Source organism: Callorhinchus milii, unplaced genomic scaffold (genome assembly GCF_018977255.1).
Source record: "Callorhinchus milii isolate IMCB2004 unplaced genomic scaffold, IMCB_Cmil_1.0 Scaffold7, whole genome shotgun sequence".
In the NCBI taxonomy this organism is placed as follows: domain Eukaryota; kingdom Metazoa; phylum Chordata; class Chondrichthyes; order Chimaeriformes; family Callorhinchidae; genus Callorhinchus; species Callorhinchus milii.
In genome coordinates, this window is record NW_024704748.1 from 15,137,903 (window position 1) to 15,158,735 (window position 20,833).

At 41.9% G+C, this 20,833-nt stretch overlaps 2 protein-coding genes across 4 annotated transcripts; one reads left to right on the forward strand and one right to left on the reverse strand.

Annotated features, from left to right (window-relative positions):
• The first annotated feature begins 10 nt into the window (after positions 1 to 10).
• On the forward strand, positions 11 to 8,545 carry anapc16 (anaphase promoting complex subunit 16). 2 transcript variants are annotated; one of them, XM_042336736.1, is made up of 3 exons: positions 11 to 159; positions 1,525 to 1,599; positions 8,418 to 8,545. In XM_042336736.1, the coding sequence occupies exons 1-3, from the start codon at positions 30 to 32 to the stop codon at positions 8,516 to 8,518; spliced, it is 306 nt and encodes a 101-aa protein (XP_042192670.1). In that variant the 5' UTR covers positions 11 to 29; the 3' UTR covers positions 8,519 to 8,545. The 2 variants fall into 2 exon arrangements, with proteins under 2 accessions (XP_042192670.1, XP_007895839.2); XM_007897648.2 differs by lacking the exon at positions 8,418 to 8,545 and adding an exon at positions 1,781 to 2,144.
• dnajb12a (DnaJ heat shock protein family (Hsp40) member B12a) lies at positions 4,251 to 18,805 on the reverse strand. 2 transcript variants are annotated; one of them, XM_007897642.2, is made up of 9 exons: positions 18,558 to 18,805; positions 14,303 to 14,483; positions 13,729 to 13,874; positions 11,322 to 11,507; positions 8,538 to 8,614; positions 6,937 to 7,046; positions 5,839 to 6,011; positions 5,279 to 5,434; positions 4,251 to 4,663 (listed from the first exon to the last, which is right to left on the reverse strand). In XM_007897642.2, the coding sequence occupies exons 1-8, from the start codon at positions 18,688 to 18,690 to the stop codon at positions 5,313 to 5,315; spliced, it is 1,128 nt and encodes a 375-aa protein (XP_007895833.1). In that variant the 5' UTR covers positions 18,691 to 18,805; the 3' UTR covers positions 4,251 to 4,663; positions 5,279 to 5,312. The 2 variants fall into 2 exon arrangements, with proteins under 2 accessions (XP_007895833.1, XP_007895832.1); XM_007897641.2 differs by having other exon boundaries at positions 5,275 to 5,434; positions 18,558 to 18,804.
• Between the last annotated feature and the right edge of the window lie 2,028 nt (positions 18,806 to 20,833).

A 20,833-nucleotide genomic window follows, 5' to 3' on the forward strand; every position in this document is an offset into this window, starting at 1 on the left:
CCCCACCACCCGCCGGAACCTTCTGCTCGATGGCCGCCGCCTCAGCCTCTTCCTCCTCTTCTCCGGTGGCGGGCGGTGGGGGGTTCGGGGTGTCGGAGCTGACGCCGCCGCGGAAAGCGCTCTTCACTTCCCCCAAAGGAGCCGGGGAGCTGCTGGAAGGTGAGCGGGCGGTGAGGCGGGAGGTTACTGTGTGAGGCCTTGTCAGGAGCCGCGTCAAACACACACACACTACACTGCACTACACTACACTACAGGCCCAGGGCGGCCCCACAGCCACCAACAGCTCCTGCTCCGCTCCTGGGGAACCACGTTGTAAATCCAGGGTGAACCCCCCCCCCCCCCACACACACACACACACACACACACACACACAAAAACAAAAGTCGTGGATAACTCCCCCGTTATCCATAAACACAACCCCAAACATCATCATTTTCTTTCTTAAGAGACCTTATTAGGGCACCGCATAACGGTTTCGCGACCCCTGTTCGGTCCGCCCTGCGTAACCACCTTCATCGCGGGAGGGACGCACCGCTGGGCCGGGTCTCGCCCGCGCAATACGCCGTCGATTCACTTTACGCTTATGTTCCGTGAAGCGCTTTTGAGACGTCTCGGAGGCGCGATCAGGCGCTGTATCAAATGCAAGGATTGTTATTATCATTTAACCTTACAGCAAACGCCAGGAGTCCCTGGGTCCTGCTTCAGGTGCTCCTGGTCATAGCCGACCATATCTCGTTAGCCAAATCCAGGGAACACCTAGTATATAAAAATTGGAACTCAACAACAACTTGGATTTATACAGCGCCCTCCACGTCGGACGACGTCTCAGAGCGCTTAAGGAACTCATCACAATTCCTGATGCTGGCAATTACTGGATTAAAGGCTGTATTTCTGATGAATGTATTTATTTATGAGTTTTACTGTTCCTGCTCAGTTTGTTGCTGGACTCAAGATGGGGCAAATTTGCCCCCAGGAAACAATGCCTCATTTTGTCCCCGGAGATCAGGGAAATATGGTCACCCTAAACCTTCCCCCCCACCAACCAACCCGAGGATGTGTGCTGGAGTAGCTGTTTAATTCAGCAGGCCCAATAGTCTTCATCCCAGCCAGACAGAGTGACTTTTTTGCTTTCCCAAAGCTTCCAACATTTCAAAATCGTACCTGTAAACATTTCATGGGACACATTTGCGGGACACTGCTGTGCACAATTGGCTGCCGCGTTTGGCCCACAAAATATAGTGAATTCACTTTACAGTATATTCTGTAAAGCGCTTTGAGATGTCTTGAAGATATGATAAGGCGTTGTATCAAATGCAAAAATTATTTTACATACCTTTTTATTCCTGATTTTGAGTTTTTGCTCCAAAGTGACAAGCTTATTTATCACAGGGTGACCAAAAAGTCATGATTATCTACCCTATTATCTAAAAAAAACAAATATCATAATTTCTTTAAGACTTATTAGACATTGTAATGGTATCATGACTTTTTGGTCACCCTGTATTATGATTTCTGTTTTGACAGATGCAACAGAACGGTTCTTGTGTGAGGCGGTATTTAGCTATCAGGTGGCACACACGCGGAAACAGGTGAAACGAGGTAAAGCTTTAGAAAACTGAAAGATTCTAATATGTTTAAAATCGCTTCACTGATTAATGGAATTAGCAATAGAAGTCAAGAACATGTACTATTACAATTTGAAACCCTAGCAAAATAATCCAGTGATTCCAGATGATTGTGTTGTGCAATCTTACAATTTTTTTCCCCCCCACCTTCTTAGAGCAACAGTGCTCACGGATAGAAAAGTTAGCCAGTTTGGTTGAAGAGCTGGAGGCGGACGAATGGCGCTATAAACCAATTGAACAGCTGCTGGGATTTACACCCTCCTCTGGATGAGTTAAAACAAACTGAATTGGATTCACTTACCATGTTTGACAGCATTGTGCGAAACTCATTGAATGGAAACTTGGCATTTGTTGTGTAAAAATGTGTTAAGGTCATTTGTATTATCTTTAGTATATACAATGCACTTGGATTTTAATTCAATCTTAATGGAGGATGTTAATTTTATAATACATGTATAGCTATTTGTGAAAATGTAATGCATTAAGTCGGTTAATAAATTTTGATAGTGATTTAAGACATTCATTGGTCTTAAGTTTCAGGTGGAATACTACCGTATTTACAAGCTTAAGCATTAGGAGACTGCTGATAGCATGACATTTATATGGTGCACTTGAAATCCAGATATCTTGACCTTCATTCTTTCCAAAATTAAACCATTATTGGAGATGGATGCAAACTGCATTATTTTAGGCAGCTTCAAAAAACATTCCCTGTGTGTTTCAGAAATCTTTTGGGTTGGAACAATTGAATAAGATTGATATCACTACAATTCTGCAATTGTAATATTGAGCAATATGGGCAACTTATTTTCAAGCCTCATTTTTTATCTTCATGAATACTGCAGTTCCATTGCTATCCTCAAATTTTGCAGAAACTTCAACTAGACACACGTGCAAAACACCCTTTTCCCTCGTAAAATACCCCAACACTCTCACATGCAAACAAGCAAAATTAAAAATCTATTACAGGTCCGTATGCCACTCAGGTAGACGTTGAGTTCTACATTGGCGTATTTTGTGATTAATGCTTTTAATTGCAGAATTTATAAGTGAGCAACTCATTGAAAACCTATTCTTAGTTTCTAAATAATTTTGGTACACAGCAATGTTATCAAATATTCCAGAATTCAGAATGCATATTTACCCCAAACAGTCAAGTTATTTAGAAATTTTCTTGTAAACTGTTTTCCGAGTTAAATTATCCTTGTTTGAGGTAGTGAAGGGTTAATAGGCTGAATATTTGGGTTCATGGAGAGGGGTCACTGGTTTTCCAGCCAGATAGTCTGTTGAATTTGTTAGATTGAGATATCGATCTGTTTCTCTCTCTTAAGGTGTAAAAATGTTGGTTACGTGCTTTCGGCTTATGGCTTTTTTGTTAAATTTTGTGAGTTAATAGGTTTTATGGTCCTGTCGGAGTCTTTTAGTTTGAGCTATAGTTGAGTAACAATTGAAATAACGAGTTTATGTTTTCAAACTGTCAAAGTATGAAGGATTGATTGAAGGAGGTATTCTTAGTCAATTAGGAGTTGAGTTTGTCAAAGTATAGAGAACTGATTGGGTACAAAAGTCATAAGGACACATTTAAGGTATAAAAGAGAGGGAGTAGAGTTATAGGGCAGTTATTGAGTTTTGGAGTTTTAATTAACATTTGATTTTTAACATCACTCATTATAAAAACTCAGGAATCTCAGGAACTTAGAAGAGATGTGAATTAGCAGTAAGGTTACTCTATTTGTTTACCCCTGATGGTCCCAAGTGTTGAGGCTCAGTGGTTAGATATCTTATAAAGTATAAGATATTATGCCTTGTTAAATCTATATTAACATAGTATTATTATAATTGTTTAGTTATTTTTGCGTCAATTGCTCCGAATGCAGAAATATATATTGAATTATATAGGTTTGAATAAATAAGAAATATTTTTATTAAAGGCCAAGTGTTGGGTGTATTTTGTGAGACCACTCTGCCCAGGTACGTATGTTCAACATAAAATGAGGCGAAGGATCGCACCTTTCAGAGTGCACCTGGAAGGAGCGTGTAATTCTCACCAGAGATAAGAGTACCGAGACACTCGCATTTGATTTTTTTTAAATACACACACACACAGTGCGAACTTTTTAATTCTTAGTTTCTATGGACTATTAACTGGAAATTAAAGTAGTACATTTTTGTTTCCACATCGAATATCTCCGGCTGGGAGAAACTCTTTACACTCATTATCTCCTGCCCATAGATAAGCATTGCCTCATAATGGTGCATTGATGTTGGTAACTTTGTGAGGAATTACAAGTGCAATCACACTCTGACACAGCAGTACTAAACCTCACTTGTGCTCAGGTCAGTTCTTATAAAACTGACCTCAAACTAATACTCTGGAAATATAGCATGGGGGGGGGTGGGGAACCATCTTACCTTCTCCCCAAACGTTCTGATGATGAAATTTGCTCAAGTTTTACTCTTGCTGGTAAATACTTGAGAATTCTCTCATGTGCATTTACATCTTCGGTAAAATAATGTAGTCCAAAGCAGTCAGGATTAGATTTCTATAACATTCGCGGGGTGACCTTGTTTTCTAAATCTTGAATCAGTGACAATATAATATTGGGAACTGAATGGAGACGTAGGTATTACTCACATTACAGGTTTATTTCTATAGAAGAGCAAAATAACTTACAACTGATTTCAGCCCCTGCATAGTTAAAAGTACAACGTATATACAACTATAAATAATCTCCAGATCATTAATTCAGGTTTCTCGATTCTCTTCATTAGAAGTGACTAGTGCATGTGTACAAACTTGGTTCATGCGTAGTCATGTCTTTCACATTTTCCACTGTCCCAGGTTTCCACAAAGTGGAGTATTTCTTGGTCTCCACACCAGTGTTCTGTCCAGGAGACCTTGGGCTGCTTACTCCAGTTCATAAACAAAAATCCAGTGTGGTACTCTTACGCTGTGAATAATCTCAGCACTGCTGCTGGCGAATTACATCCAGTCAGATGAATTTGAGGGTTTGTTAAAATCTTCAAGCTCCAATACTCTATGGACAGAACATGAAAAATAGAAAAAGAAATTACAAATGTATTCAAAGGACCAAGCAAGATTTCTGTAAAAAAGTTATTCTAATGCAAACATTTTAAAACAATTTTTTTTCTTCATTTCTCAAATATATGTGTTGTTTTCTGAATGAATCCCACCCACTTCATTCGCATTAAGTTTTTCAGAGAAATAGGAGGATTGATAAGGAACTGAATGACAAGAAACTAATACAATCAAGAGATTCACACCATGTCAAAAACTACAAAGGTGAAGTTAAAACAGTCATCTGAACTCCCAAGATTGGAGCAGTTGAGCACGCAGTTCACAATCTGATTCACACACACAGCAATACTTTTTTCGCATCATTACTTTGCATACGTCTTCCCACGTAAAGACACAGGACTTGAGATAGATTCATTTTACAACCAGAATTGAAGGAAATATGAGATCAGCGATCACATTTGCTGCAGTATCAAGAATACTGATTGTGCAAGGGGAATCAGCCAAGGTGACCAACAATTATGCCATCACTGCAACTTTATCAAAGAATAAGTTGCAAATTCAAAGTTCAGTATGTATTACAGTAAATTAATTGAATATTATGCACAGTACCTACTTGGCCTCCGATTATTGATGATGTAGACGCTGTTCTAACCGTGCAGGGAAGCCTGAACCTGTGATAGCCTAGTACAGCTCGGTGTGTTCATTTTTTGTGCTTTATGGTATAAATCCGAATCCCCAAAATACCGGGCTCGATACAACAATCCCTCTTCTGTGGACACACAAAATATAAAACACGTTAAATGGCATGGAATTGTGTACCTGACAGCATTCACTGTAATGTTACACTAATGACTGCACTTAACACTGTTCATTACCAGTGTATTAGATTCTCTGTTACTCAACCAGGTGTCTTGAAACTTAGCACTGCGCTTAAAAGTATATAAACCAAACAGATATAAACAGAGTTCTATTTATTCATGCCACCTATGAATGGAATTTTCACTTATCTGGAATGGTATCATCTGACAAGTTTCTAGCTGGAATCACCCTACCTATTATGGCTTTAGCTTACAGGGTTAACAGTTGCTGAATGGAAAAAATCCATGCCCCCAGTGACTGATCTGACCTTACATGTGCTGTCAACAAGCCAGCTCTCACACCCCGGTTACTTACTCTGTTGCTTTTCCTTCCAGCAGTTGTTCCGCAGGTTGGCAATAAAATCCTCCTCCACATTCCGCTCCACTAATTTCAGATTCTGTCCACTGTATTCTTCTGCAAAGCTATCCGCCACATAGTAGGGCACCTTTAACACTTCTGTTGCCCGCCTGTAAATATGGCCCACTGACCTGGGGAACAACAACTTATGGTTAGAATACTTCCAAAAAGGTCTGAGATTCAGGTCCCGACAAAGCAACTCTAAGAAATTGCCAGTCCTGTTCATATGTCATCACACTACCTGCTCAAGCTCAGAGCTAATAATGGTACAATTTCAATGTCAACATAAGGAAAATATGCGGGAAATGCTTTGAAAATATGGGCACAGCTGTTAGCAACCAGCACCAAAGTCACGAAGAACAGAATATCTAAGGGTAATCTCATTTATAACAAGGGGGCACAGATTCAAACTCAGTAAAGGGAAGGTGAACAAAGCTTAGATATAATTACTTTATATTAAGTGGTAAATATGTGGAATGGATATCCACATAGGTGATAATGGCAGTGAGCCAGCGAATGCAAAATTTCATAAAGAAATCAATTGAGGGATACAAGGTATTAGCAAAGATAAAATTATGAGATTGCAAAAACATGATCTGAGCTAGGGGCACTGAAGGTATATACTACGGAAGTTATCTCGTACTTTATGAACAAATACATTAGTAACATTCTAGTGGCTGAACAACCATTTCATATTTTTCAACTGGAATAAAAAATTTCAAGTTGGCTGATTTCAAAAGGGGAATAAAACTTACAAGATCATTACTAACGCAAAGCTCTATAATGCACTTGAGGTCCCTGTAACATTGACTACATAAAGATCTGGGCAGCCGCCTGCTCTTCAGCTCCCAATAAGACAACTCATCCCACAAAAGCTTCCTCAGCCATCCAGATCAAATTATTTAACTCTCTCTAATGTATTGATGATTTATTGCAAACTTGTTCATACAAAAACATTTTTGAGTAGAAATGGCTTTGTTGTGGCAGAATTTAGATTTTTAATGATCTTGGAAATGTCCAGTGATAAGCAACTGCATGTACTTGAGGTTAACTTACGGTCTCTGACTAAGACTGTAGGGAGGATTTGACACCATCATCTGGCTGATCACAGAGACGATAATCAGGATCAGGATCGGCATTAACTGTACAAAGAGCGCTAACCCACCCTGCAACAGAACACAATCGTACAGTACAATCAATACACACTCAGAACAATAGTGTGTAGCTGCATCGTTATCAGACACACACACACACACACAGCTAATATTTAACTAGTAGAAACATCACTTGCAAACACAACTAACATTTAACTGGAATGTATATCCAACACACAGCCTTAATACTCATAGTAAATTTGCTGTGAGCTATTTCTGAAACAATAACTTCTGCATCTCAAAAATTAAAAATAACTCACGTTACCATGCTCATGTCTGATGGTGGCCTTTGAAATGCTTAACCTTAATGTCAACATTTTACACCAGTTACAATTATTCAGTTTTCCTGCAAAATCCATCTCTTGAAGAGTCTTACATTAAAGGAAACCATGATAATTTTGCCCACTACTTCCTACTGCTCCAAAGTTTACTCAGCAGCATTTTACTCTGTGATTCATTAAACAATAACTAACATTTATATAGTGCTTTTCACATGGGTACCATCTCAGAGTTTAGCAGCAGTGTGTGGTTTGATGCCAAGCTGGAAAGAGGGGAGGTAACTGAAGACATGGTTCAAAAGTAAAGTCTTCAGGTGTGATTTGAAGTCAGGCAAAAATGGGGCAAGATGGAGGGATTGATACAGAGTGTTCCAGAGATTCAGGGAGTAGTGGCTGAAAGCACGGACAGCAATCGTGGAGCGGAGGGGATGAGGGATGTGCAGAAGACCCAAATTAGCAGGCAGCGGAGTGGGGTTTGAGCAGATTGGAAAGGTAGAAGCTACCAGGTAATGGAGTGATCTGAAAGCGAGTCAGGATTTTGAAAATCGATCCATTCTGCAACATGGTGCCAGGGGAGCCTGGCAAGGACTGGGGTAATGGAGATGCAGAGCCTAGTACAGGTGAGGACACAGATGGCAGAGTTTTGTATCATTTGGACCTTGCTTACAATGGAGATGATGATCAGTAATAATCAACAGTATGGTTGCATTTACAAATATGCCACGTTTAGTTCATTCAGATGGAAGTCACATTCAGTCAAGAAATGTGCTTTAACATTAGCTTGCCAAGAATGTCAGCCTGACAGGCAAAACAATTCAAGAGTTAGCCAGTGCCAATTAGTCTCAAACCTGAAAGCAACGATCTGTTCAATGCTAGAAATTGCTGGCAGAATTGCTGTGGATGAGAATTCCTCGTAACAATTCCAATGATATGCCCACCTGTGACAGCATATTCCCAACAGCACAGTATTGCAATGAATGTTTTTCAGTCTCCAAATCACAATTACATTGAAACGGTATGCATAGTTCATCAACAAACAATGTTAGCTACGTAGAAAGATCCAGGAGTAAAATGCTAATCAAGTTTTTGTTTTGCACTTACACAGCAAAATATCTGTTTGATCATGCAAAGCTCAATAATTCTGCAGTCAACCTGCACATCAAGAGAAAGATTCAACCCCATCGAAAGCGTAGAAGAGAATACTGATGGTAAGAGAAATACTCACATCACCACGACGCTCCTGACGCTCAGGTCTCTGGTACGTATAGCGCATTCGCCCATTACTATATACATGAACGTTACCTGCAGACAGTGGAAAAGGATTAATAATACTGGACTTCTTTCACGTAAAAATGTCTTAATATAATGAAGGCTTTTAATTTCAAAAAACGTTTTATGACTTGCCGAGTGTTTCTTTCAGTTTTCAATCTGAGGTCAGTTTGAAAAATATGCTATAATCTCCCGTGATGCAGTGCATAGATGTACCAACACAAACCCCAGTGTAACAATCCCATTGATTATTCTTATGGCCTCCCTGTGAAAACTGACTTTTCGGTGTCAATTAAGTTTCTCATTATGGTCAGCTCATATGGTCATTATGGTCACGTTAGAAGACACAAGAAGCTTACCGGAAATAGAGACGAACCATGGGGCTAATGACAGGGAGCAACTTAGGGAAATTTACATTAGCAAAGAATTGGTGCTAGGAAAATTGTTGGCATTAAAAAGTACAAGTCCCCTGGAACTGATAGTCTGCATCCTAGGGTTTTAAAAGAGGTAGCCCATGAGATAGTGGAGACCCTGTGTCTGATCTTCCAAAATTCTTTGGATTCTGGAACAGTTCCCATTGATTGGAAGATCGCAAACGTCACATCACTATTTAAGAAGGGTGGGAGAGAAAAGATGGGGGACTATAGTCTGACATCGGTGGTAGGGAAAATTCTAGAATCCTTAATTAAGGATGTCATAGTGGGATACTTAGAGGATCATAATATGATTAGACTGAGTCAACATGGCTTTACAAAAGGGAAGTCATGCTTAACAAATCTTTTAGTTTTTTGAGGACATATCAAGATTAGATAGGGGGGAAATCGGTGGATGTAGTGTAGTTAGATTTCCAAAAGGCATTCAATAAGGTGCTGCATAAAAGGTTGATTCGCAAGATTAGGGCCCATGGAAATAAGGGGACTATATTAGCATGGATTGAAGAATGGCTAAGGGGAAGAAAACAAAGAATAGGGATAAACGGGTCCTTCTCAGATTGGCGCGATGTGACTAGTGGAGTGCCACAATGATCAGTGCTTGGGCCTCAACCATTTACAATCTACATCAACGATCTAGATGAGACATCGAACTTAATATAACTAAATTCGCGGATGACACAAAACTAGGAGGGAGAGTAAACACCGCGGATGACATTAAAAAAATGCAACAAGATATAGATAGGCTAGGTGAGTGGGCAAATGGGTGGCAGATGAAGTATATTGTAGGGAAGTGTGAGGTCATCCACCTAGGTGGCAAAAACAGTAAAGCAGATTATTTTTTAGAAGGGGAGGAACTAGATAGTGTTAGCGTTCAGAGGGACTTGGGTGTCCTTGTACACCAGTCACAAAAAGTTAGTTTGCAGGTACAGCAAGCAATTAGAAAGGCTAACGGTATGTTGGCATTTGTTACAAAAGGGTTAGAATATAAGAGTAGGGAAGTCTTGCTGCAACTGTATAGGGCCCTGGTGAGACCGCACCTAGAGTATTGTGTGCAGTTTTCATCTCCTTATTTAAGAAAGGATGTACTCGCCTTGGAGGGGGTACAACGTAGATTCACTGGGTTGGTGCCTGGGATGAGGGGGATGAGTTATGAGGATAGGTTGAGCAATTTAGAATATAGAAGAATGAGAGGTGATCTTATAGAAACCTATAATATTATTAAGGGGCACGACAGAATAGATAGTAGGAGACTTTTTCCCCTAGTTGGAGAAACTATAACCAGGGGTCACAGTCTTAAAATTAGGGGTAAGCCCGTTCGCACTGAGTTGAGGAAAAACTTCTTCACTCAACGGGTAGTGAATTTATGGAATTCTCTACCCCAAAGGGCTGTAGATGCTCAGTCCTTGAACATATTCAAGACTGAGATTGATAGATTTCTTGTGGATAAAGGGATATGGGGCTAAGGTGGGTAGGTGGAGTTAGAATAGATCAGCCATGATCTTATTAAATGGCGGGGCAGGCTAGAGAGGCCAAATGGCCTACTCCTGCTCCTAATTCTCATGTTCTCTTCATTGTGGGCTTACATTCATTAGAACTAGATTAAGATAACCCAAACAACATTTTTAACATTTATATTAAAAATTTACAAACATATTCCATTTGTTTCCCTTAGAAAGTGAGAGAGAAAGAGAGTTCTGAGACTGTTCTTATGTACCTGGGTTGGAACCCAAGAACCAAAAGTGGGCACAGTATTTTGGTGCTACACATGGTTGAGGCAAGGAAGGACCGAGAATTACACTTTTGACATAGAACAAATCACTTTGCATTCTGCATCATAAATTCAACTTCTTCAAAGAAGAAAGCAAGTCTACTGCTTTACAGTCATATTTTCAAGTACTTTTTGCTGAGAGATGCGCACTGTACGCAATTATAATTTATAGCTGCAAATTCCGTTTTGCGTTTCTGTTTTTTAATGAGTTTGTTTATTCATACATCACAATCAAGGAAGTAGCATAGTGCTACTTGCTTCAAAATGATTTAAACAAGATGAATTCCTGACAAAACTAACTTCTGATATAAACGATTAACTTGAAAGAGCAAACTACCTCTGAAATGGGTGAATTTGATGGTTTTATAAAGGTGATTTAAAGCAGAATTAGTAAAAAAGGCCTTTTAATGATGTACGACTGCAACCTACATTAGATTGGAGATACCTCTATGTAAATTACACGGCACTGTTTAATGGATTACAAGCTGGAAATGATTACTGCAGTTATTTCTTTCCTCAAAACAAAATGAAAACTTACCAGATGGGAACCCGCCTCCAAAGAACATATTGAAGAGGTCCTCAGGTGAGATGTCTGCCTCAAAACCTCTGTGGTAGTCAGAGGCACCGTGGCTGTGCCTAGATGTTACCTGTTTCTCATCGCCATATAGATCATACTGTTTCCGTTTCTCTGGATTGCTGAGTACTGCGTATGCATTCCCAATAGCTGAAAGAAGGCATTGAGGGCAAGATATTTAAGCCTGTGGTTAGCATTTGGCCAATCCGAACCCAATCCATGTATTTATTAAGTGTCCAGTATAAATATTCAAGAGTGTGTATAACATTAATTTCATCAATTTGTCTGACATCAGTTTGAAATTTTAAATAGAGAATTAAGTAAGAAAAGAATCCTCCTTTGACAAATATCTTTTAACTGTGATAATGTTGTAATGTGGCAGTTGAGGCAGTACATCAAAGTAATGGCTTTGTTATTCATTAGTTCATATCACCGAGCAGTGAAAAGATAACAGGAGAGCTCCCTCCTGCTTGGCAGCTGGAATCTTAAACCTTCCAGTCAGTGATCAACAACTTACAGTCTTACAGCACCCTTCACATAGCAGAACTTCTCAGAGCATTTCACAAAGTCAGGGTCGGAACCCTGAGCAAGGAAAAAAGGGAAGGCGATGGAAAAGAGAGGTAGCCATAGGCACAGTCAAAGAGGAGGAGGTTTTTAAGGCAGGATTTAAAAACAGATAGAAGGTGTGAGGCAGAGCGAGGGGGTCCAGAGGTTAATGGGAAAGTAACTGATGTTTCAGCCACTGATTGTGGCACAGAAGGGACAGGAAATGAGCAGCATATGATGGGACAAGATCAGACAGAAAGATGTGCTAGGGAGTGACGTGATTTATAGATGAGGAACTTCTATTGAGAGATGGTGGAGCTTGCCAAGGTCTGGGGTGATGGGCATGTGGAGCTTGGGGAGTGTGAAAATGCAGATGGTTGAGATTTGGAAAAGCTGAAGTTTATGGCTGGTGGAACTAGGGAAACCTTTGGAACTCCTGTATTGACACTGGGCACTCTTGTATTGACAAGGAGTGCATTTGAAAAGTCTAGATGGAGGTTTCACAAAGGAGTGAATAAGAGTTTTGCCGGGATTTGGTGTGAGATAGGGGTAGAAGAGGAGAAAAGTGGTCTTGGTCAGGGACCATCAATACAAGAGTACCAGAGGTTAAATTATTCCTCCAAACCTGTGCCATAAAGTGGTACAACAATGGTCTGTGCCTGCGATACGTACAACAGGCAGTTCTGGGGATGTTGAAATGAGACCAACATTTCTCCAGTGAGAAAGAAGAACATGGGGTCAACTCAATTTGGGCTTTCTTCAAACAGCTTCTAATGATTAGATCAGGAAGAGTATTGCAAGTAGGTCACCTTTCCATCTGTGAAATGGGATTTCAATGAAAATGAAAACAAATCTTAAAACATGTCGTGTAATTAGCGATTTTAAATGAGGTATTCCCATTTGGGGTTATTTTGGAAGTAACTTATATAACAAAGTGGGGCACTGCAGAATTACTTCTGACACTGTAGAGAAATGCTCCTCAACTCCCAAACAGAAAGATATCTTACCAGCTGACCTAGCGCTTTAAAAATCACGTAGCCACACTGACAAGTGAAGCAGCATTTCTGCACCGTATTCAAAACTACATCCGTCACTCAGTAGCTTTAAATTACTTTCCTCAACCCATTCTGCCATTTCTCCTCGCCATTTACAATAACTTGCATTTATGTAGCACCCTCACGCTAGGTAGCATCCCAGAGCGCTCAACAGTGAGAGTTGGGAGAGGAGGGAATCCTCAATGAAAAAGCAAAAGACATCCACCTAAGCTTCGAGTGAAACAAGAGCAACCCGGGTACACCTTTCTTTCTTGTGGCTCTACTGAGCCAAAACTTCACTTTCATCTCAGGGTCTGGTTGAGATCCATAACTCGCCATGCAAGAAAACACAAGCGCAACCTCACATCTCAGTGGTGTAGTGTTGGAGTCCTAATGAGCCGAGCCACTATGTGTGGCTTTGTAAAAGCAGGTGAAAAATTCAGTCTTCAATTACAACACTGCAATACTGATCAAAGCTTTAACATTAATCCTTCCCATTTTCTATGCTCTATAGGAAATTGTTTGCTCTTGCGAAAGTCTGTAAGGTGGACCAGTGACAGTACAGATGATTCAAACGCTTTGCACTCTTAACAACAAATTACATTTGTATTGTGTCTTTCAAGTCAGGAGTACGGCCAAAGGCGCTTGACAGGTCTATATAGAGTTAACAGGTCACAGAGATAGGGAGGAATCCACCATCCAGTAAGCTATATAAGCCATTGTCTAGTAACATACAACAGAATTGTTCTAGCACCATTGCCAGTCCGAAATTCACATGCTTCAGTGCCTACCTTTGAATGCCTCTGTGGCACCTGGGGCCTGGTTCTTGTCAGGATGAAACTTTAGAGCCAATTTCCTATAAGCTTTCTTCAAGTCATCCTCTGAGGTATCCTTACTCAGCCCTAGGATTTCATAGTAATCTTTACACTTCTTTATTCTGAACAGACAGGAAACATAGCAACATTTCAGTTTTCAACCAGCAGATGTTCATCATCAGTTAGTGTTGAATCATTTTACATAAGAATCTGTAATAACTTACATTATTAGCTTTTAGTCTGAGCAGTTTATATTAGCAGTAAAATTAATCCCAAAGTGGCTCTATTCTGCATAATGAAGCCTTCCTACAGCTAATAACAGCCCCGACTGCAAAGCAAGAGGACCAAAGAGACGTAGTAGTTTCGTACATGAGTTGATGTGATTCCTTTATTAAGAAATCCAGTTAGAAAAAGCCACATATTAGATCCCATTGTCATTCTCTGAGACACCCTGTGTTTTCTCTCAAATCTCCTTCCTCTCAAAGCAAGGACATGTGACTTTGTTGTTCCCCTTATTGCGGTTAGGCCCCATTCCCCTCCTTTCTCATACCTCTTCACAGCCTCAACCTGGTCCTGTGTGTAGGTTTTTGCAGCCTCTCCTGCTGCCTCTGACCCCCCAGAGTTGCTTCCTTGGTTTCCTTTTCTTTGGTGACATGCCGATGAATCTGTGGCATGTGATTGGCTGAAGTTACTCGATGGGTGGCCATTCTGGGTCAGAGTTTCTATCAATTCTGAGAAAAGAGAAAACCATTGATACTAATCGCCTGTCATTCACCAATAAAACAATTCTCAAAGACTGTCCAGATTGGGTTTAGATGTAAAAATGACATATTTTAAAAATCCCAATCAGCTGCTGCTGATAGTGCTACACTGCAGTTTTTCTCCCCACCACCGTGACTGGTTAAAATATATGAAAATGAGTACAGATTTGCAGCTGTACTTTTGGCCTGACATCCTGAAACACCTCTTGCTTTTCTCCAGGTCTATCTACTGAGAACTCAGAAGCAGTTTCCGTTTACCAGTTCTAAAAAGTGCAATTTCTCCCCTGAAGGAGGAGGACACTTCACTTGCCTATTTTTAGAAATCATTGGTGCTGACTGCCAGAATCTAAGGCTTTAGAGAGCTAAACCCACTCAATTTACCAATACGAGGCACTGATGTAAATTACATACAGTGGAAGCCGCTTCAGCAGGACAAAACAGCCGCCCACAATAATAATAATAATCCTTGCATTTGAAATAGCGCTTTTCACATCGGGAGGACGTCCCAAAGCGCTTCACAGAACACACTGTAAAGTGAATTGACTGTATATTTGTGGGCGAATGCAGCAGCCAATTGCGCACAGCAATGTCCCATAAACAGCCGTAGATTGAAAATGATCAATTTATTATTGTTTTTGGACAGATTATTATCAGGCGTGTGGAGTAAGGAAACTTGCCCAAGGTTCCGCCCTGCCTGCAATGTGTCCGGCTTAAGTGGCTTCCACTGTATCCATGTGCGTTTTTTTCTGGTGTCTGTGATTTACAAAGGTTAAATTGAGCAAACAGTGTTATTACCTTTTTTTTTAATATCGTTATAGAAAGAAATTACTTCTGCACCCAACATCTGTAATTATGCAGTGAGGAGTGAGTCTCTAACAAAAAATAAATTCAGCCTTTAAGCATGTTTATATCTAAAAAAAATTGCTTTGCTATAATTTGTTGATTTCAGGCTACTTCACATGACCACGCATTTTATTAATTCTAAAATGGTTTAATCCATTTGAAACCGACAAAAAAATATGTAAACAACAGTCAACTGCTTGTTGTCTATGTTGTATACATATTATAAATATGTTGAGACTTCCGTTGTTGCCAATAAAACCACAAGGCCTGAATCACAGCTGAATCAACTTTGTTTTTATTTTGACTAAACTATTTGTGCACCCTGTATGTTATTTCCAGATAATGTTTTTGCAATATCAAAAAGCAAGCAATGAGAAAAGTCATCACGTTCATGTACAGGGTGACCAAAAAGTCATGATACCATGACAATGTTTAATAAGTCTTAAAAGAAACAATGTTTTTTTTAGGTAATATAGTTATTACAGCTTTTTGGTCACCCTGTATATTTCTCCATTATGGACCTTACTCAATTAACTCATCTCCCGATGTCATAACAACAACAACAAGATTCCATTTATAAAGCGCCTTTCACGTCAGGAGGACGTCCCAAGGCGCTGCACAGTTGGGTCATGACCCGAGCAGGGGGGAAATGGTCAGGTGAGGGGAGGGAAGGGAGGGAGCAAGGAGGGGGGAAATGGTCAGGGTGAGGGGAGGGAAGGGAGGGAGCGAGGAGGGGGAAGAGAGTCGAGAGGGGAGCTGAAGGCACGGTCAAAGAGAAAAGTTTTGAGACCGGCCTTGAAGGAGGAAAGGGAGGAGGCGGCGAAGGCACTGGGGGATAGAGTTCCAGAGCCTGGGGGCTGAGAGGCTGAAGGCCCGGCCACCGATGGTAGGGCGGTTGGGGCGGGGGACGTGGAGCAGACCAGAGCCAGAGGAACAGAGGGTACGGGCAGGTAGGTAGGGGGATAGGAGGTCGGAGAGGTAGGAGGGAGCAAGGCCGTGAATGGCCTTGTAGGTGAGGATGAGGATCTTGAAATCAATCCTCTGGGGGATGGGGAGCCAGTGGAGGCGAGCGAGGGTGGGTGTGATGTGGTCCCGAAGCCTGGTGCGGGACAGTACACGAGCTGCAGAGTTCTGGATGACCTGCAGCTTGTGGAGGGAGGTGTCGGGAAGGCCGGCGAGGAGAGAGTTCCCATAGTCCAGCCTTGAGGTGACAAAGGCGTGGACCAGGGTTTCAGCAGCGTGAGGGGTGAGGTAGTGCCGTAGTCTGGCGATGTTCCGAAGGTGATGGAAGGCGGTGCCAGTTGTGGTGCGGATGTGAGGGAGAAAGGACAGCTCAGGGTCGAACAAAACGCCGAGGTTCCTGACTGGCTTTGAGAGGTGGAGAGTGCAGCCTTGGATGCTGATGGTGTCAGCGCCTGAGGTGCGGAGGCGCTGACGTGAGCCAATCAGGAGGGCCTCGGTTTTTCGCACATAAACAACAAAATTACATTTGTATAGCACCTTTCATATTGGGATGATGTTCCAAGGCACTGGACAATCAGTGTTTCCGACCCGAGCTGGAGGGTGGGGGACAAGGGGGGGAAGGAGGGTGACCGAAGGCACGGTCAAAGAGGAGGGTCTTGAAGGAGGCAAGGGAAGGGGCAAGGCAGACGAATTGCAGGGGTGCAGGCAGAGGGTGGAGGCCGAATAAACAAGCAAAACAAACAGGACTGTTTACAAACTAAATATTAGAAATGGAAAAACAACGCACTGAAATAATTGGCAAAGAACAAATTCTGAGTTACATGGTTTAGTCCAGTGTTGGCATTTGAAAAATGTGTATTAGCACATCTACTAATGGTCTAGTTCGAACTTTGGTCTTTAAATGAGCTGGCAATCATTACCACAGTTTGATGATACATGGGACAGCCTCATTTTCCAGATCCAATGGTGCGAATAAGTCGGACTCAACAAAAATGATTCGACATGGAAAATATCTATATTTTTGGATGCACAAATCATGCATGGTGTGTGTGGGGAAGGGAGGAGAGAAGAGCTGATGATGTACAGCAAAGATTTCTTCAAGAGGGGCACAATCTTCCTGGTCACAATCCAAATGTTTACAAGTTAACTGCATGTGTCTATACACATACACACACACACACCTCCCTCTCCCTCTGTTTTGCTCGAGATATTTCTGTTTTCCAGGATTCCCCCCCACACAACACACACAGGTAAAGCAGTGAGTTAACATGACGTAACCTTGGGCACTCCAAATCACGAGCGAGACAGAGCTGCCATTTTCCTGCTCTCTGCCATGTGTGCTGTACCCCAGGTCAACACTCACAGCACAAACCCATTCTCGGACACCCATCCCAGCAATGCAACTGTCCACAAATTCGAGAGTTGCGAATGGATCTCTCCGATCCGTCGGCAAAGCACAGCGCTTTGATGGTCGGTGTTGACCCCCTCTCCCCCCACTCCTACCCCCACCCACCACAACAAATATCGCAGTTCAAAACTCCCCGTCACATCAACCAAAGAGGAATCACAACACCAAGTGCCCACCACCACCACCACCACCACAACACACACACACACCACTGCCACTGCAGCTTCTCTCTCATCGGGTGGGAACGTTGTGTGGGACACGCGTGGTCACCTGGATGATAAACCCATTGGAATACGGCATTATATTATATCTATATATATATCTATATCTATATATATGTGTATATGAGAAACCCTGATGGACACCGAGCCGAGTGACGTTCTGAAACCCGGTCAGACCGCGGTTTATAATTGGTTCAGAAAATCGTTTTTTTTAAAAAAAACCGACCACAATTTGGGGCCGGCGAGGGGGGGGGGGGGGAGAGAGCGCGAGGGGGTGGTGGCGGGGGTGGGGGGTGAGAGAATGAGGGGGGCGGGGAGGGGGAGTGGGGAGAGAGGGAAAGGGGGGAGAGAAAGAGGGGATGTGGGGGAGGGAAGGAAGGGGGAGTGAAGAGAAACTCGCCAGGCGCCGCGCAGTGCACGCTGGGAGTTGTAGTGTGCTCAGCCTCCAGTAACACACTGCGCCATTTCTGCTCAACTACAACTCCCGGCCACCCCCACCCCCCCCACCACCGGGCCCCGGGCCCCCCGGCTCCCCCGCTCTTGAATCCCAGGCCTCGCCTGAAATCACTCCTCAGCCCCACACCGGCGCCTGTTCGCGAGGCTTCTTACCTTTAACCTTTTTCGTCGGGAACAGCTTCTGAGCTTTCCGCAAGAACTTCAGCGCTTCCTCCCTCTTGCCGTGTTTCAAGGCGTTCAAACCGATCTCCGTACAGCGATCCGCCTCGTCCCTGTTCCCTTCCATCTCGGGATTGGACTGAGCCGCCGCTGTCGTCGCACTCGCTTGACGTCACGGCCCAGGTCGGAAACAGCCGAAGGGACTCGACTGTTCCCGGCACACGTCACCCCCTCCACAGCACCTGCACTCAACGCAGCGCTCTTGGTGCGAGCACAGCTCAGCGTCGACTTTGCTTTCAGTGAAAATTTTTATTTTTTTTATTAAGCTCACTCCTTGAAGTATCCATTCCGTAAACTGTTCTACTGAATCCGCGGCCGCTTGCGGGACGCTGCTGCCGCTGCGCGCAATCGGCTGCCGCGTTGCGCCCGCAGAATGTAGTCGATTAACTTTGTAGTATACTTTCAGTGAAGCGCTTTGAGACGTCTCGAAGACACGATAGAGCGCTACATCAAATGCAAGGATTATTCTTATTATTTGAAATGGTGCATTTGCATTTTGCCATGCACAGAATTGGCTGCCACATTCACCTACACATAGTCACTGCACTTCACAGTAAAATCCTCTGATGCATTTTGAGACATCTCAACGACATTGTATAATGTATAATGCGAGCTACATCGTTTCCTTCCCTCTCTCCATTCAAGAGTACTGTGTAGCACTCCATATGGCAAAACTGCACAAAATCAGTTTGCGTTTTTTCACTTGACCATGGCCTGCTCTTAGTAACTGATCTTCACTTGAGCTAGACTTTCCACAGACCTGTTCCGTAATAGATAGGTCTTTCATGTCTGACTTTCTTGGAACCAGCTGTATGTCACTATTGGATCTTCCACTCTCCCATTCATCCACTAATAGAGACGATAAAAAATAAAGAGTTGAAGTGGAGCTAGTTTGTACTTAGAGAATTGAAGCAACACAACCTATTATCGATGGAAAGGCAATTCTAAAATATATTTGTCATGAAATACTGTACACAATTTGGATAAGAATATCAAACTTCATTGAACAGGCAATTGACAGCAGCCTTTCAAAGTTGTTTTTGTACTTTAGGAATATCTATAATTTTCCCACGATGCAATGAAAATATCATCAATTCTAATGAGGCAAACACAAATACAAAGGTTGCTCCGGAGACAGATTTTCTAAAACCCTTTCCTTGTAGTGAGTGACCTAAGATATAGATTTTCTGCCAATGTATTAACTTAAAAAGCATTCAGTAGATTAGTGAGTGTGCTGAATTTCATTCGCAGTTCTCCAAAATCCACTTACTCTACTGTTGAAACAATGTCTGTTCTGTGCACTCATATTAAATCAAACTTCCAACCCAACATTTCTTTCCACATATACTTCTTTCACAGATTTGTTTGATCCTCACAGAGCCCTCTACAGAATTTAGATTGTGAGACCTTTCTCCTCTAATCCCGAGTCATTCAATCGATGATTGAATAACTTGTTAATCAGCATATTTACATATCTTATTGGCCCAGCAATTCAAATGATTTCTAAATTTTCTCAGATTTTCCCTCTCTCTGTGGGCAAGAACCTGGCCTCTTTCCATTACCTCTCCATTGGAATTTGGAACTCCATATTTGAAGAATGGGGCATGAATCCAGCACTTTTGGACATCGTCCTGACGTGAAAAGCGCTATATAAATGTGATTTGTTGTTGTTGTCCCACCATCCCAAGGGTCTGCACTTTGCGTCTTCCCAATTAAAATTTTTAGTGTGATTCTTATTTGCTTAGGTGCTTAATGGCCAGAAGGTGGCATTAGTCTCTCCTTTTATACTTTTGTGAAAGTATTGTATTAAAAAACACAATCTAACACATTATTACATTATTACGTGTCAAAAGTATTTCACACAAGTTATTTTGAAGTTAACTATGCAAGCTAATCTGTGCTGCCCGTAGTGTCCCACAAACAGCAATGAAATAAATGACCAATTGTTTTTTTCCCTGTGAATTTGTGCTTGAAGGCTTAGTTGAGGAAGGGCAGGAGGACGCTCATGTGGAGCATAAACACCGGCATAGACCATTTGGGCCGAATGATCTGGTTCTGTGTTGTATATTCTAATGTATTCTAGTGTAATTTGAATGAGGATAGTGTCCTGGTATCTTGAAAATCCACAGCAACGAGAACAGTCACAAAAAGTTTGTTTGAAGGTACAAAAAAAGGGAAGGAAACAATGTAGCTTGCATTATACATTATAC

What these genes read in the sequence shown, in the direction of transcription:
- anapc16 (XM_007897648.2), top strand. Translation starts at nt 30, where the DNA reads ATGGCCGCCGCCTCAGCCTCTTCCTCCTCTTCTCCGGTGGCGGGCGGT. An exon ending in AGCCGGGGAGCTGCTGGAAG is followed by an intron (nt 160 to 1,524) that starts GTGAGCGGGCGG and finishes CTGTTTTGACAG; the next exon opens with ATGCAACAGAACGGTTCTTG. An exon ending in GCGGAAACAGGTGAAACGAG is followed by an intron (nt 1,600 to 1,780) that starts GTAAAGCTTTAG and finishes CCACCTTCTTAG; the next exon opens with AGCAACAGTGCTCACGGATA.
- dnajb12a (XM_007897642.2), bottom strand. Translation starts at nt 18,690, where the DNA reads ATGGAAGGGAACAGGGACGAGGCGGATCGCTGTACGGAGATCGGTTTG. An exon ending in TGCCACAGAGGCATTCAAAG is followed by an intron (nt 11,508 to 13,728) that starts GTAGGCACTGAA and finishes GCCTTCTTTCAG; the next exon opens with CTATTGGGAATGCATACGCA. An exon ending in TGGAGGCGGGTTCCCATCTG is followed by an intron (nt 8,615 to 11,321) that starts GTAAGTTTTCAT and finishes CACTGTCTGCAG; the next exon opens with GTAACGTTCATGTATATAGT.